Genomic DNA, 13,038 nt, shown 5'->3' with positions numbered 1-13,038 from the left:
TTATTGCACTACATGTTTTGGGCAACAGAGAAAGTCAGGAAAAGTCCAATTTTTCAAGTTACATTGCTACTCATTCACACAGATGCAATATATATATATATATATATATATATATATATATATATATATATATATATATATATATATATATATATATATATATATATATACACAATATATATATATATAATATTACTATATATATATATATATATATATATATTGTAAATTGTTTCGTAAATATTAAATACTGTAGTAGACCTTTAAAGTATAGTAACACGTAGTTATGTCATGTTATTTCTTCTTCCTTCAAGTGCAAATCAATCACTACCAAAACAAAAGACCCCCCCTCCATAATCTGTAAAATAGTTACAGCTATCTTCCAATTCCCTTAAATAAAATTCATATTCAAACATAAAAACATATTTAATTTTGGCACGTTTTATTTCTGAAAAATGTGTTGTGTGTAGAAATGTTAAAAAGTCTGAAAAATACCACCATAATCCCAAACCTGAAGCCTTGCATTGTTATTCAAGCTAAAAGACAAATTGCAGGACAGATGGAGGTAAATTTGAGGAGATGAAAATAGAAATCTACCACATATATTGCTAAATCACAGCTGATTGCATGTACATTTGTGTTTTTCTGTGATCATGCTAAATACATGTTAGGCTTTGCTGGTGATCTGTTAATCAAGCCCCTCGGCAGGCAACCCCGGACATCAATCACTTTTCTTCTCTTCTTTCCTTTTTGCTTCCTCCGAACAGAGTACTAACCAGAGCAAACACACCCAGACCCACCATTGTAATCGCTCCTACTGCCAGGACTGTTTCTCCTGCCTTACGCACCTGCAGAGGAAAACATGCAGCTCTTGGTTAGTTTGCAGGCATGTGATGAGCACAAGTCTTCTGGATAATCAAAACTACATTCAAAATTATGTTTAATTCTAGGAAGGTTAGGACATTTTTACCACTATAATTCCCTTTTTCCAGTATAATCTAATGGACGGCAGAAATGTAGTTCATGCTGTCGAAGAGGTTTGAGAAGTTTACATTAATAGGTCACGTGATAACCCTTAGCTCACCTGCTTCCCAAATAGACCATTGATTACTATTAATATTTTTAATCTTTTTTTAGATCTAATATTGCAATATTTCTACAGTTAGACACATAAATTAATGTCTCAATGTGGATACATCATGGTTGGACTGTGTGACAAACAGTCAGTGAAAGTTATGAATATAAACCCAGGACTTTGTTGTACGTGACAATGTCTGATAATACTTTGTTGTCAGTAAACCAAATTACAGAAATAAAGTACATAACACAGCTCTTCTGCAGTAGCACACACCATGCATTACTCAAACTTCTGGCCAACAGAGGACAATTATTTGTCTTTTTTGTGATACTGTATTTCAAGTAATTATCCTCATCTTTAATTTGTTGCGAGTTTTATGTTTGTCTGTTAGACTTTAGCCTCGGTTTTATTGCAATGTGTACAAAGGCTGGTGCCTGTGTAAAAGAGGCTTATCAACAAGTGTCTTTATCGGACGTATTTGGTAACTCCAATGTTTTTTTCCCCAGACAAATTCAGTATTCCACAAGTGTAACACGCAATGTGAAGAAAATGAAGTAACTCTGTAACTTCCCAGTGGGGGAATACGTTCCATCTTATTGCAACACAATCCTGTCCGTACTGTGTGTGTGCTAAAAAAAAAAGCTGGTGTTAATACACAGCCTAGGTCCTGTAAACTGGTAGGTAAACAAATATTTTTTCAACAAAGGGGGCCCACAGTAGTTAGCAACATGCTCATGTACAGAGCCTAGCCTGTGTTTTAAAACTGGATTAGTTTGCACGCACAGTACGTACAGGTAGCGGATCATGACGAGATATTCAATGAATTTGATAAAACATTTTTGATAACAAGCATTCTCCAGAATAACTGACTCCACCTTTAAAGCTTTTTGGATGAGCCAAACTACTTGAGTTTTGTATGTTGCGGTTTTCTTGCTCATAGCATCTTTTCTAGTTGTTAAATGCAATTCCTGTTATAACCCTTATGTGTTGAATCACTCTTTTATTGCCTTCTTCTTTCATCATTGATTCATTTGAGATAATATTGCTTAATAACTTTTCCTGGTGAAATGTCTTACAACACATTTGTTTATGTAATCTAATCAACACAATCATTTGAACTCAATGTATCATGTTTTCTGTGTTTTGTCAGATGTGTAAATTAACGTATCTCATCACACACTCACTCCACTGGCTACATCCTCTCTAACAATCCATACCCTCTTCTCTATTTTACATCCCCAGGGGTCTTGCATGTAAAAGCCAAACGTTGAAAGAACAACACTGACCTGCCGGGACTCTGCTTTTCCGTAGCGCAGTTCATTTGCAAAGTGCTCACAGTTGCCCCTGAAGACGCAGTACGGCAGCTCTGCGCCCACCATGGCACAGGCCTCCCTCACTATAACGTGAGCCGGCCGGGGCTCGTACTTGGTGTCCAGGCTGTTGCTGATTTGCCACTGGTCGGTTCCTGCCACGTCCCACAGCATCTCTCTCTTGACCAGGGCCTTCTCAGTAATAACAGACATCATACTGCTGGCGCCTGCACCCGGGTGCTCAGCTAAGAATAGAAAGAAAGAACAGAAAGTAAGAAGAGAGAGAGAAATAGGCATAATATGTACAGGGTTCTCAACTAAATAATGCAAGATATTAAGTTTTTTTTTAAAGTTGTTTGTTAAGTATGAATCCAGTCAAACAAATAATGTAAGATGACATTCTAGTCTGAAGAACTTCATATGAGATAAGGTGGCATTGGTCCACACTGGGGAGGAAGGGTGGTTATGATTTGGAAATAAGCAGTCTAGACAGATGTGTTGGGTGGGGAACTCACATGGTGGCGCCAAGTGAACAATGAAGCCATCTCCAACATACACAGCCCAGTGCTGATAGGAGCCTCTGAAGATCTCGATCAAGTCCCCGATCTCTGGTTTCGTGTCATACTTGGATTAGAAGAGAAAGAAATGTTGTACATTGTAAGAAACTATTTTGCAACAACCACATTTGACCTGACTGGACTCTCTGACATAATCTGGGTTAGACAAAGGTTAAAATAAGACTTTTAAATTATACTAAATGAGACATACACCACAACAGAAAATAAACAAACCACCAAAAATAAACCATCATGGTATGATTCACTCCATTCCTTCTGATTCAGTAAAGATTTTCTTACCAGTGTGGGGGCCATGTCGGTGTTTGTTTCGTGTGTGAACCTGGGACTGCTTTCACTTTCGAAATGACTTTCAGCACCTGACAAATAACCAAATATAGCACACAACATGACATACTGCTTTCCCTTTAGTGAAGTTATCTGTTTGTGTTTTCTTACATTTATGCTCCTTGTTTATGGCTCAAAAGCATATACTGTAGGTGTTACGATCCTGCCTGGGCCTCAAGCCCTTTGTGGTTTTGTTCTCCCCTTTCCCTTGTCTGATTGCAGGGTTGGAATCAGGTGTGCAGGAGCCAGGCACCAGCATCCACAGCTGCCACCAATCTTCTAATCTACTGCTCTACTTATACCCGGTTCAACCTTCCAGACTGTAAACTCTGTTACCCAGTCAGTAACTCGCCAGCCACCTAGACTCTTTGTAGTTCTGCCTGCATTTAGCTTGTTGCTAATACTGTTACTGATACTTTTTTTTTGCCACAGTCCTCCAGCCTGACTCCTGCCACCAGCTCCAGTCCTCGTCAGCCAGCTCTCCCTCCCTGGACCCCCCTGCCTGCCTGCTCTTGCCTGCCTCAGCTCCCCGGATTCTCCCCTTGGCACTTCTCCCTGGACCCCCATGCCTGCCTGGCCCAAAACCCCAGATTCCTTCTAAATAAACCCTCTTAAACTGGTACTGTCTCTGCGCCTGTGTCCTCCCTGTCCAGCCGTTACAATAGGTTTGTGAATACAGCACAGCATTTTAAGAATATTTTTATTTTTTCTTGTCTGTCATGCTGTTACAATAATTATAATGTGATTGTTGACATTTGAAAGCCATATAGCCTACTGAGGGATTACTCACTAATAATAATTACAAACTTAATCAATATGTGAGAACAATAAGTTATCAAATTACATAGATGGTGTCGTCAGCGCATATCTGTAACTAGGCTATGTAGTACACCTAGTGAGTCATCAGTTGTTTAGTCGCACTCAAATAAAACTAATAGTCTTATACAACGGTCCTGTAATAAATCCTAATAAATCACAATTGCACTGAGTCATACAGAGGTTTTCCTGTCATCACCTTCGACTATTTAACTAGGGTGGACACAATAATAGAAACACCATTCAGTACTTAAAGACAAAACAAGAGCTGACATTGTAGATAGTTACGTACGCGTAGGCCAGGTTTTTTTTTAAATCGTATCTTAACTACGATTTTTATGGATAACTGCCAGCTAAATTTTACATAACTTCTACTGTAGGCCTAATGTAGATAATTGGGTGTAGGCCTAATTTTATCCCTAGCCTAACATTAGCATGTAGCCTATTTATTTAGGTTTAGAGCAGGATAAATCCCCAGTTTAAAGTGACGTGAAAACAGGCGATGAAATCACCGCAGACGCCGAAAGCAGCCTGGTCTGTTTACATCATCCCATAGACATCATCCGACCAAATGCGTTTTTTCCCCGCCGGTTTTAAGCTCACGTTACATCAACCATAAAACACTTTAGCATCACAAACATTAGGCCTATTACATTACAGACCCGTTTAAACTTTGACAGAACGCTTTCTTACCTTAACGTCCACGAGTTAGGTGTCGTCTCTGATCATTACACTCTGACAGCTAGCTCTGATCAGCTGATCTGTTTAGCCTGAGCCAGTGCAGTGACCTTCAGTATAAAAGCCTCGATCACCAAAACGTCAAAATGTATTCACGCCCCCCTAACACCGACTACAAGACTGTTTAATAAATAAATAAATACAAAATAGACAATAATTAAAATTATTTTGGATATTGGACAAGTACAATGGAGTATTTAGGGCCATGTTGAAATAAAGTCGTAATTTTACGAGAATAATTCGTAATGCAATAAAACAACCCTCTTCCTCCATAAAAGAGTAATAGCTGAAAAAAGAAGGAATCCAAAGAAATAGGGGATAGCAAAAAGTTGAATTTCAAAGCCTAATTTTGCAATTACATTTCCCAGATAAGTTATTAATTCAAATGGTAGATACAGAACAATGACACCTACTCATCAATAACTGTCAAATTAAAAGATCTTTTTAATAATGATGTTCGTTTCACATTGAGTTTATTCAGTCATAATTAAAAGGAAAAACTATATTCTCAGTCACAATTAATTACATTCCCCTTTGCTCCTTTGACCATCAAGTACTTATCATTCCTTTTTACAGACAGAACATTGAAAGGTCTAAATAGATAGATAGATAGATAGATAGATAGATAGATAGATACATAATTAAAATGCAAATTAATAAATAATAGAGATGTTCATAAATATGTACAGAAAACAATTATGTACATACATAATTATTAAAAAAATAGACAAATAAATAAATAAATGGGTATTTCCAGTCATAACCACTAGATGCCGCCAGTGGCGCCATATGTCTATGAAGCTTTACCATTTTTTGATACGACGAAGAAGTCCCAACTTCCGGCTTTGGGGCGCCCTTTCCATGTATTTTTGTTCTGAAATTAGACAGAGATAAATAATAATAAAGCGGTCGTAGTGGCTCACGTCGACGTCCCACAGCCTGGAGGTGGATTTGATGCGACGATTTGATGTTAAAGGACCAAGCGATGTCTGTGGTGTTTGACGGGAGTCCGCTGAACGCGATGCAGAGCTCACACACTCACGCGCCTCAGACTGCGCTGAGGTGAGTGGAAGTGGACCGACAGAACGAGTGCATTTACACCGTGAACTCAGTGTAACATGTGTTCTCTGAATAATAATTATATAAATGAAAGGATAAACAGAATAATAGATCAGAACAGACGTCTACATGTGTTTCGACGTTAGTCTGTAAATCTAGCTCATAATGAAAGTTTCATAACAATAGATGTCAGGGCTTTATTGATTAGGCTACTTTTTAGTTAATCGATTACTCTCTAGTACTCTATTAAGGGTTAGACTTAGACATATAGAAAAGTTACTAAGAATTATTTCAGAATTATGTTTTCATAATCCATCCATTGTTTTTGTTGTTTGTTGTTAACAAATTGTTTAATTGACCATTCTAAATAAAATTAAGTTTTGTCAATAAGAATCTGCCACTATTTTGATTATCAATCGATCGTTTCGGCCTTTTTTAATGCTAAAATGCCAATAAATGGATCTGTATGGGTCACCTGAAAGAATCCTCCCCCCCCCACACACACACAATCACCTTTCTTCCCCTTTTCTCATCTGTTTTTGTTTCTGCTAAACTCCCCACTTGTTCATTGGGTCAACGTGTCTCTTCCAGCGCTCAGGAACTGTCCCAGGAGATCAAGTCCTTCATCAGTGGCGTTGACGCTGTTCAGGGCCGGAAGCTGAGTGTGCGGGAACACGCGCGCTGTGCAGTGCGCCTGCTGCGCTCGGTGCCGGCCTGTCGAGGGGCGGTGCTGGAGCATCTGAGGGGCGTTTACGATGAGCACGTCTCTGCTTTCCTGCACAACCTGGAGACAGAGGGAGATAACAGCTCCGGGGTCAGCTCCAACCTGGTGGACATCATACAGGTGCGCTGACTCCAACTGAAAACCTGATTTAAACTTTTGGTTTTGACTCCATTTAAGTTGCCAATTCTGAAACGGCATCAAGATGAAGAAACCCTAACAGATCCAGATCATGCATAGTCTTGCTAACCTAAATGTTTTCCTCCATAAACATTTTATGATATATTACCCAGAATTCAAAAAATACTTTCTGTTTGTCTTGTAGGAGGTTCATGGCGTGCTGTCAGAGTTCATCCGTCTCAACCCCCGGGCCTGGGCCCCTCTGGTGTCGGCCTGGGCCGTGGACTTGTTGGGCCAGCTGAGCAGCAAGCACGCGGGCCGCAGGGTGGCCCCCCACTCCTCCAGCCTCAACGAGCTGCTGCAGCTCTGGATGTCCTGCGCCGCCACCCGCTCCCTCATGGAGGCCTACTCCCAGTGTCTGGCCGCCATGCTGGCCTGGTGCCCAGACGCCTGTGTGGATGCGCTGCTGGACACCTCAGTCCAGCACTCCCCGCACTTTGACTGGGTGGTGGCTCACATCGGCTCCGCCTTCCCCGGTACCATCATCAGTCGAGTCTTGGCGTGTGGACTCAAGGACTTCTGCTCTCACGGTGCTAAGGATCAGGGGCTTATGGTGATGGGAGTAGACAAGGGTAGCAGAGTGCCCAAGATCGGTTCGGTGGTGGGCATCCTCGGACACCTTGCTGTGCACCACTCGGACAGCATCAGGAAGGAGCTGCTCAGGATGTTCCAGGAGAGCCTTTGTCCTTCCAGTCCACTCTCTCCCACTTCGTCCTCCTCAACATCCTGGGAGAGTTCCCCTCAGCTCCGACGTGCCGTAGTGCCGTTTCTCCTTCAGCTGGCTGCCATGTCTCCTAACCTCTTTGGTGCGGTGTCTGCTGAGCTGGTGGAGCTGCTGTGTCCTCCCGTCCTGCTCCAGCTGCAGGCCTTGCTGCAGGGCCTCCCCAGGGAGGAGCTGGACAACATGCTGGGGCAGGCAGTCCACCTCATCAGCCAGAGCCCGTCGGGAGGGGCCCGGGTCCTCCGTTTCCTGGCCGACACCGCCACCCCGGCTTCGGTCATCATCTCCGGCCCCACGTCCTCCCCTCACGAAGGAGTCAGAGAGGGTTGCGACCGTCTCCTACAGATGCTGCTTCTGCATCTCCACAAACTGGTCTTCAACCGCTTAGATGGCGCGGAGGTCAACCCCCATCACCCAGCATCCTCTCAGCCCAAGAGGGTCATCCCCTTCCTGGAGGAGCTGCAGTCTCATATAGGTTTGTTTATTTAGGACCCTCATTAGCTACAGCATTGCAACATCTATTCTTTCTGAGGTCCTTACTATTATTTGTACACTAGGACGATCATGCAATAATGAATGTACATAACTTCATACACATTACCCTACACCGTCAACAAGACAAAAATAGGCATAGGACATCGTAAGATAAAGACTAAACCCAGACAATAGTGTGGTGGCCGAATTCCCCATGGCTTTGACAAAGACAAAGGCGGCAGACTGGACTTTTCATCAGTGATCAGGTTTATTCAGAGGAGATTTCCATCAGACATCAGACATAGGATTTCATAGTAGCATAGTAGCAGCGGGCTGGAGGCCGCAATGGCACTACTAGTTGCTAGTTACAGAACCCGTTTATATCTGTGTGTGTGGGGTATCATGTGTCTTAATATCTGCAAATAGACATATCGTTTCATTACTTGTGCAACACCAAGTCAAACACACGTCCATCTAGGGATCTGACCTCAACCTTTAGAGTCTATCTGCTCAGCAACTCTTGATGAATAGAGGCTATTCAAATCTACCACAATAGCATCATAATAACACAACACACAAAGATAATGACAAAAAACACAAACAAGACAAAGACAGACACATAGACAGGACAGCTCCGCAATTGCAGTCAAAGAGCATACCGTATGCACAGTCTGTTGCACTCAGTGCCTACATATGAAAATATGTAAAAAACTATAATCTTCAAATAAACTTCAAATACAAACATTTAAATCTTCTGGCCTTTTTCTCGTTTTCACACAATATTCCGTACACTAATCTAAGTTATGATATGGTCCATTCTTAACTATACAGTAGTAAAAACTGTGACTTAAATCTGCTCATTTTCCCCAAGGTCTTCCCCACAATATCAAAGCATAAATCACTGTAGTTGGATATGAAAATGGTCTAAATGCTTTCAATATCCTTTTTTCTTATATCACACAACATCTGTTTTCTCTCTCAGAACGCTTCTCCCAATTGAACACACATTCCTATTTTATTAAACCTCAGCCAATATAGCTTCTGTGTCTACTCAACATCTCTGATAATTAGATATTTCTTAACCAAATTTTTTAAATCTAATTCCACTGCTTTCTTGTTTTTGATATGTTCTGGGAGCACATTCCATTCTTGCATTGCTCAATAATACATGACCATCCGTTTTTACACAACAGGTGAGCTCTGTGCAGAGACACTGCGGCTGGAGAGGAAGCGTCACCTGTGGCTGCACCAGTTGCTGTGTCTGCTGTCGGTGTACGGGGGTCCCAGCGTGGCCACCGAGGCCCTCTGCCAGCTGCTCACCCAGGCCCGCAACCCCGAGGAGCTGGCTCTGGCCTGGCAGCTCCACACCACGCTCTCCTCTTGCATGGCGGGACTCATCCCCGCCGCTGTAGCTCGCTGCGTGGCCCAGATCCACACACACACCCTGGGGCCCCGGCAGCTGAGGCAACTGCTGCTCAACCTAGCCGCAGCCATCCAGAGTCATGACGAGGAGGGGAGAGGAGTTCAGGTGGGTGTTCAGTCCTCCATGGCCGCACAGGTGGGCTCGGCCGTCTCGGGAAATCTCCACGATTTCGGTCCGCTGCTTCTCCACGGCGACGCGGCCGTCTCTCACGCGGTGGTGTTCCTCCTGTCCTGCAGCCCGCTGCCTCGCGCCTCCACACCGGCACAGCTGCTCCTGCTCTCACGCGCTGCCGTAACCCACTTCTTCATGGCCCTGCGCAGGAGAGGAGAGGTGGGTAAGGTGGGGAGGGACGGGGGACAGGCGGCCGAGGCGGTGAACTGTTCGGTGCGGCTGCTGTCCCGGTTGGCGGCGTACTCTCCGCTCACTCTCAAAGCGGTGCTGCAGCAGCTGGTGGAGGGAGCGCTGCACAAGGGCAACGCCGGGCTGTTTGGAGGGCAGATCGCAGACATGTCCGGCGCCCCTTTGCCTTCTCCGTCCGTCTCCCCTGACATCGGCGCCTCTCTGCTGGATATCAACTGTCGTTTCGGTACCACCGTCAACTTCTCTGGCAGCGTGTGGTCTGTGTTTCACGCCGGGGTGATCGGCAAGGGGCTGAAGGTCCGCACCGCTACACAGCTGCCTGACCCACATGGGGTCATCCAGGTGAGTTACACAGTTGGGCTGCTGTAGTTGAAAGCAGTGGAGTCAAAGCTTTATACAAATTAGGGGTGCAACATTTCTATTTAAAGGTGTGATGTGTGATATAGGAGTATTCTGCTGTCGTTTATTGGTGAGTTTCTAGATTGCAACACTCTGTCCGTAACCCTCCTGTTTAGAGAATTTAAGATGCTACGGTGGCCTTCAAGGACATTAAGCTAGTTAATAAAGATGCCATCATCCACGACTTCAAGTCTTTCCACAATATCAAGTGATGAGGTGAATATTCAGTACTTTTCTTCGTCTTCCAACCGGTGCGTTTCCCCAGGACACCTTCTATATATAAAAATGAGTAAGGCTGTTTAGTTGGTCTGTTCTATGCTACTGTAGAAACATGGCGGTGCGACATGGAATCGGGCCCCGCTCCTTTTAAAAGGCTAATTCTTAAGAAATAAAAATTAAAACTTTTATTTTCAAGCCATTCCATTTCATCCATTTATATTCCATTTCTACCAAATCCATTCTGAACAACGGCAATACTCTTTACACGCGCGGCACCTTTTAAAGTAGGCAATTATAGAACATTTTCAGTCTGTTTCAAACTTAGAACTAAAATTAAGAAAACATTTGGCAGTAACATAATTTATAAATACATTATACTAATAAATAATAATAATTATTAGGTGGAGGTATTTCTATGTGTTTGGGGTTAATATTTTGTGTTTAATGTGCTGAAAAAGTGTTGCCATCATATCTTTCTGTGTAGAACATCCAGACGCTGCTGGCTGTGGTGATCCAGTGTTGCAGCTCTTCTGGTCTCAACGGCTCGCGAGCGCCGTGCGACCCCGACGAGCCGCCGCCCATCAACGCAGAGGCAGCCAAGGTGGTGGCGGTCACTCTGGTGGAGAACGTCTGTCCGGACGTGGCCAACGGAGAGCTGTCCTGGCCCCCTGAGGAGCACGCACGCACCACAGTGGAGCGAGACATCCACATTCGCCGTTGCTTCGAGGCCCACCCGGTGCTCTTCTACCTCCTCCAGGTGGTGGCTGCCGGACGCCCGGCCCTCTGCTACTGCTCGGCGGTGCTCCGGGGCCTCCTGGCCACTCTGCTGGCCCACTGGGAAGCATCGCGCGAGGGGTTATCCACCGACTCCCCGTGGCACCTCCAGGCCTCCTGCGTGCTGGTGTCCTGCATGGGAGAGGGCCAGCTCCTGCCCCCAGTGCTGGCCAACGTCCACGAAGCCTTCCCCCACCTCACTCCCTTCGAGGTGAGGCTGCTGCTGCTGGCGGTGTGGGAGTATGTGAGGGGCAACGGGCCCATGCCACAGAAGTTTGTCTTCAGCTCGGACAAGGGCCTGTTCTGCAGAGACTTCTCGAGGGACGGCGACGTGGCCAGATACGTGGCACCCATTCACAGCGTCCTGCATAAAAACATAGATCGATTGGGACACCTGTGCTGGCGGTTCCAGCTCTGAAAGGGGAGCGCGGAGTAAACTGTGAGGAGCAGCTGACATATATATGGAGAGAGAAGAATAAGAGGAAAACGGTGTTACATTGTTGCAAGAGTGGACTGCAAAGTTGCTATCACTGTACTTCAGTTTCATACACGTATAGCTGTTTGCTTGTGCCTGTGTTTGAACCTTTTTGTTCCATATTTTTAGACCTGATACGTTTCTAACTAGCTGTTTTCCATGTTCAAGACATGCTGACAAAAGAAAATGACACACATGTATATTATGTTAATACACCATTCTCTCCACTTGAAATGCATAATGTGTTATGTTGGTTAGAAAAAACGACGTAACTCTGCTAAATCGTTTATAAATAGTTTTGTACCATTTTCAGATTGTTCCCGTTCTCAAAATGTGGCCACAAACATGCCTTGCATCTCTTGTTATATGCGCAAACTGTTGTTTCAACTACTTTACAAAATAAATCTTCATTTGGTCATAGGATGTGGCTTAAATTGAGCATCTTGCTGATGCTAAAATGTATTGTTACACAATCTCAATCGGCTTCGTTGGTCAAATTTGTGCTCACATGCACAGAATTAAGCTTTTTGTTGTTGCTTCATGTTGACGTCTCCAGCTCCATGTTCGCCTCTGATTTCCTGTCACTGCTTCAATAAAACAAATCCCAGTACTACTCAGCCAGCAAAACCACCCCAGATGGCTCTTCTCAACCATAAAGCACCTACTCTGCCCCAAGCCAGGTCTGGACCCTGAGGACCCGAGCAACTACAGGCCAATCTCCAACCTTCCTTTCCTCAGTAAAATCTCGGAAGGAGTAGGCAGCAAACAAAATGCAGAATTGGCTGCTCCTAATAATAATTCCATATTTAAAGTAGTTTGATATTATAAAACTCTTAGATAATGTCTTCCAAATGTAATCAAATGGCTATATCAGACGACCCTAAGAAATACCTCTATTTATTAAATACAAAAATATCATGGTAAAATTATAGTGGTATAACCGCTCCCAACCTTTAGCTATTGACATCTGAAAATAATGTCATGGATGTGTACTTGTAACCCCATGCCACAGGGAATACATGTCAGATCAATAATAATAATAATAATAATCTTTATTTGTATAGCACCCTTCATACATAAAATGCAGCTCAGAGTGCTTTACAGTCACAAAATAAAGAAAATATAAAACAAAACACATTTATCACAGGCAATAAACCAAAGAGCAAAAGATAAAATAAAAAACATAAAATAAATAAAAGATAAACGACCCCATTTAGCATGGTGACCCCCATTGGACTCTAATCAAAATGTTAACATTAATATTCAGAAAGTTAGGCTTTATTGCAGAGCTGTATGGTGGATGACATACACACTGACTGTCCACATCATGTTTCCACCATAGACTGAAAAATTGGTTTCCACCTCTTGTACGTTGCATTGGTTGGAAAT

The 13,038-nt window shown here is 43.5% G+C and overlaps 2 protein-coding genes across 3 annotated transcripts; one reads left to right on the top strand and one right to left on the bottom strand.

The window, feature by feature from the left end:
- Positions 1-234: 234 nt before the first annotated feature.
- Positions 235-4,900, bottom strand: LOC307257021 (phospholipase A and acyltransferase 3-like). 2 transcript variants are annotated; one of them, XM_080036135.1, is made up of 5 exons: positions 4,800-4,900; positions 3,246-3,322; positions 2,904-3,012; positions 2,365-2,633; positions 235-848 (listed from the first exon to the last, which is right to left on the bottom strand). In XM_080036135.1, the coding sequence occupies exons 2-5, from the start codon at positions 3,258-3,260 to the stop codon at positions 726-728; spliced, it is 516 nt and encodes a 171-aa protein (XP_079892261.1). In that variant the 5' UTR covers positions 3,261-3,322; positions 4,800-4,900; the 3' UTR covers positions 235-725. The 2 variants fall into 2 exon arrangements, with proteins under 2 accessions (XP_079892261.1, XP_079892262.1); XM_080036136.1 differs by lacking the exon at positions 4,800-4,900 and adding an exon at positions 4,619-4,641.
- A 786-nt stretch (positions 4,901-5,686) lies between these two features.
- ints5 (integrator complex subunit 5) lies at positions 5,687-12,158 on the top strand. The gene is made up of 5 exons (XM_080035979.1): positions 5,687-5,906; positions 6,495-6,747; positions 6,950-8,000; positions 9,193-10,124; positions 10,885-12,158. Exons 1-5 carry the CDS (start codon positions 5,812-5,814, stop codon positions 11,590-11,592), a joined length of 3,039 nt encoding a protein of 1,012 aa, XP_079892105.1. The 5' UTR covers positions 5,687-5,811; the 3' UTR covers positions 11,593-12,158.
- Positions 12,159-13,038: the final 880 nt, after the last annotated feature.

Source organism: Ammodytes marinus (assembly GCF_949987685.1).
Source record: "Ammodytes marinus genome assembly, chromosome: 10".
NCBI classification, from domain to species: Eukaryota; Metazoa; Chordata; class Actinopteri; order Uranoscopiformes; family Ammodytidae; genus Ammodytes; species Ammodytes marinus.
Note: the sequence above shows the minus strand (reverse complement) of the source record. Positions and strands in the feature narration are given on the sequence as shown.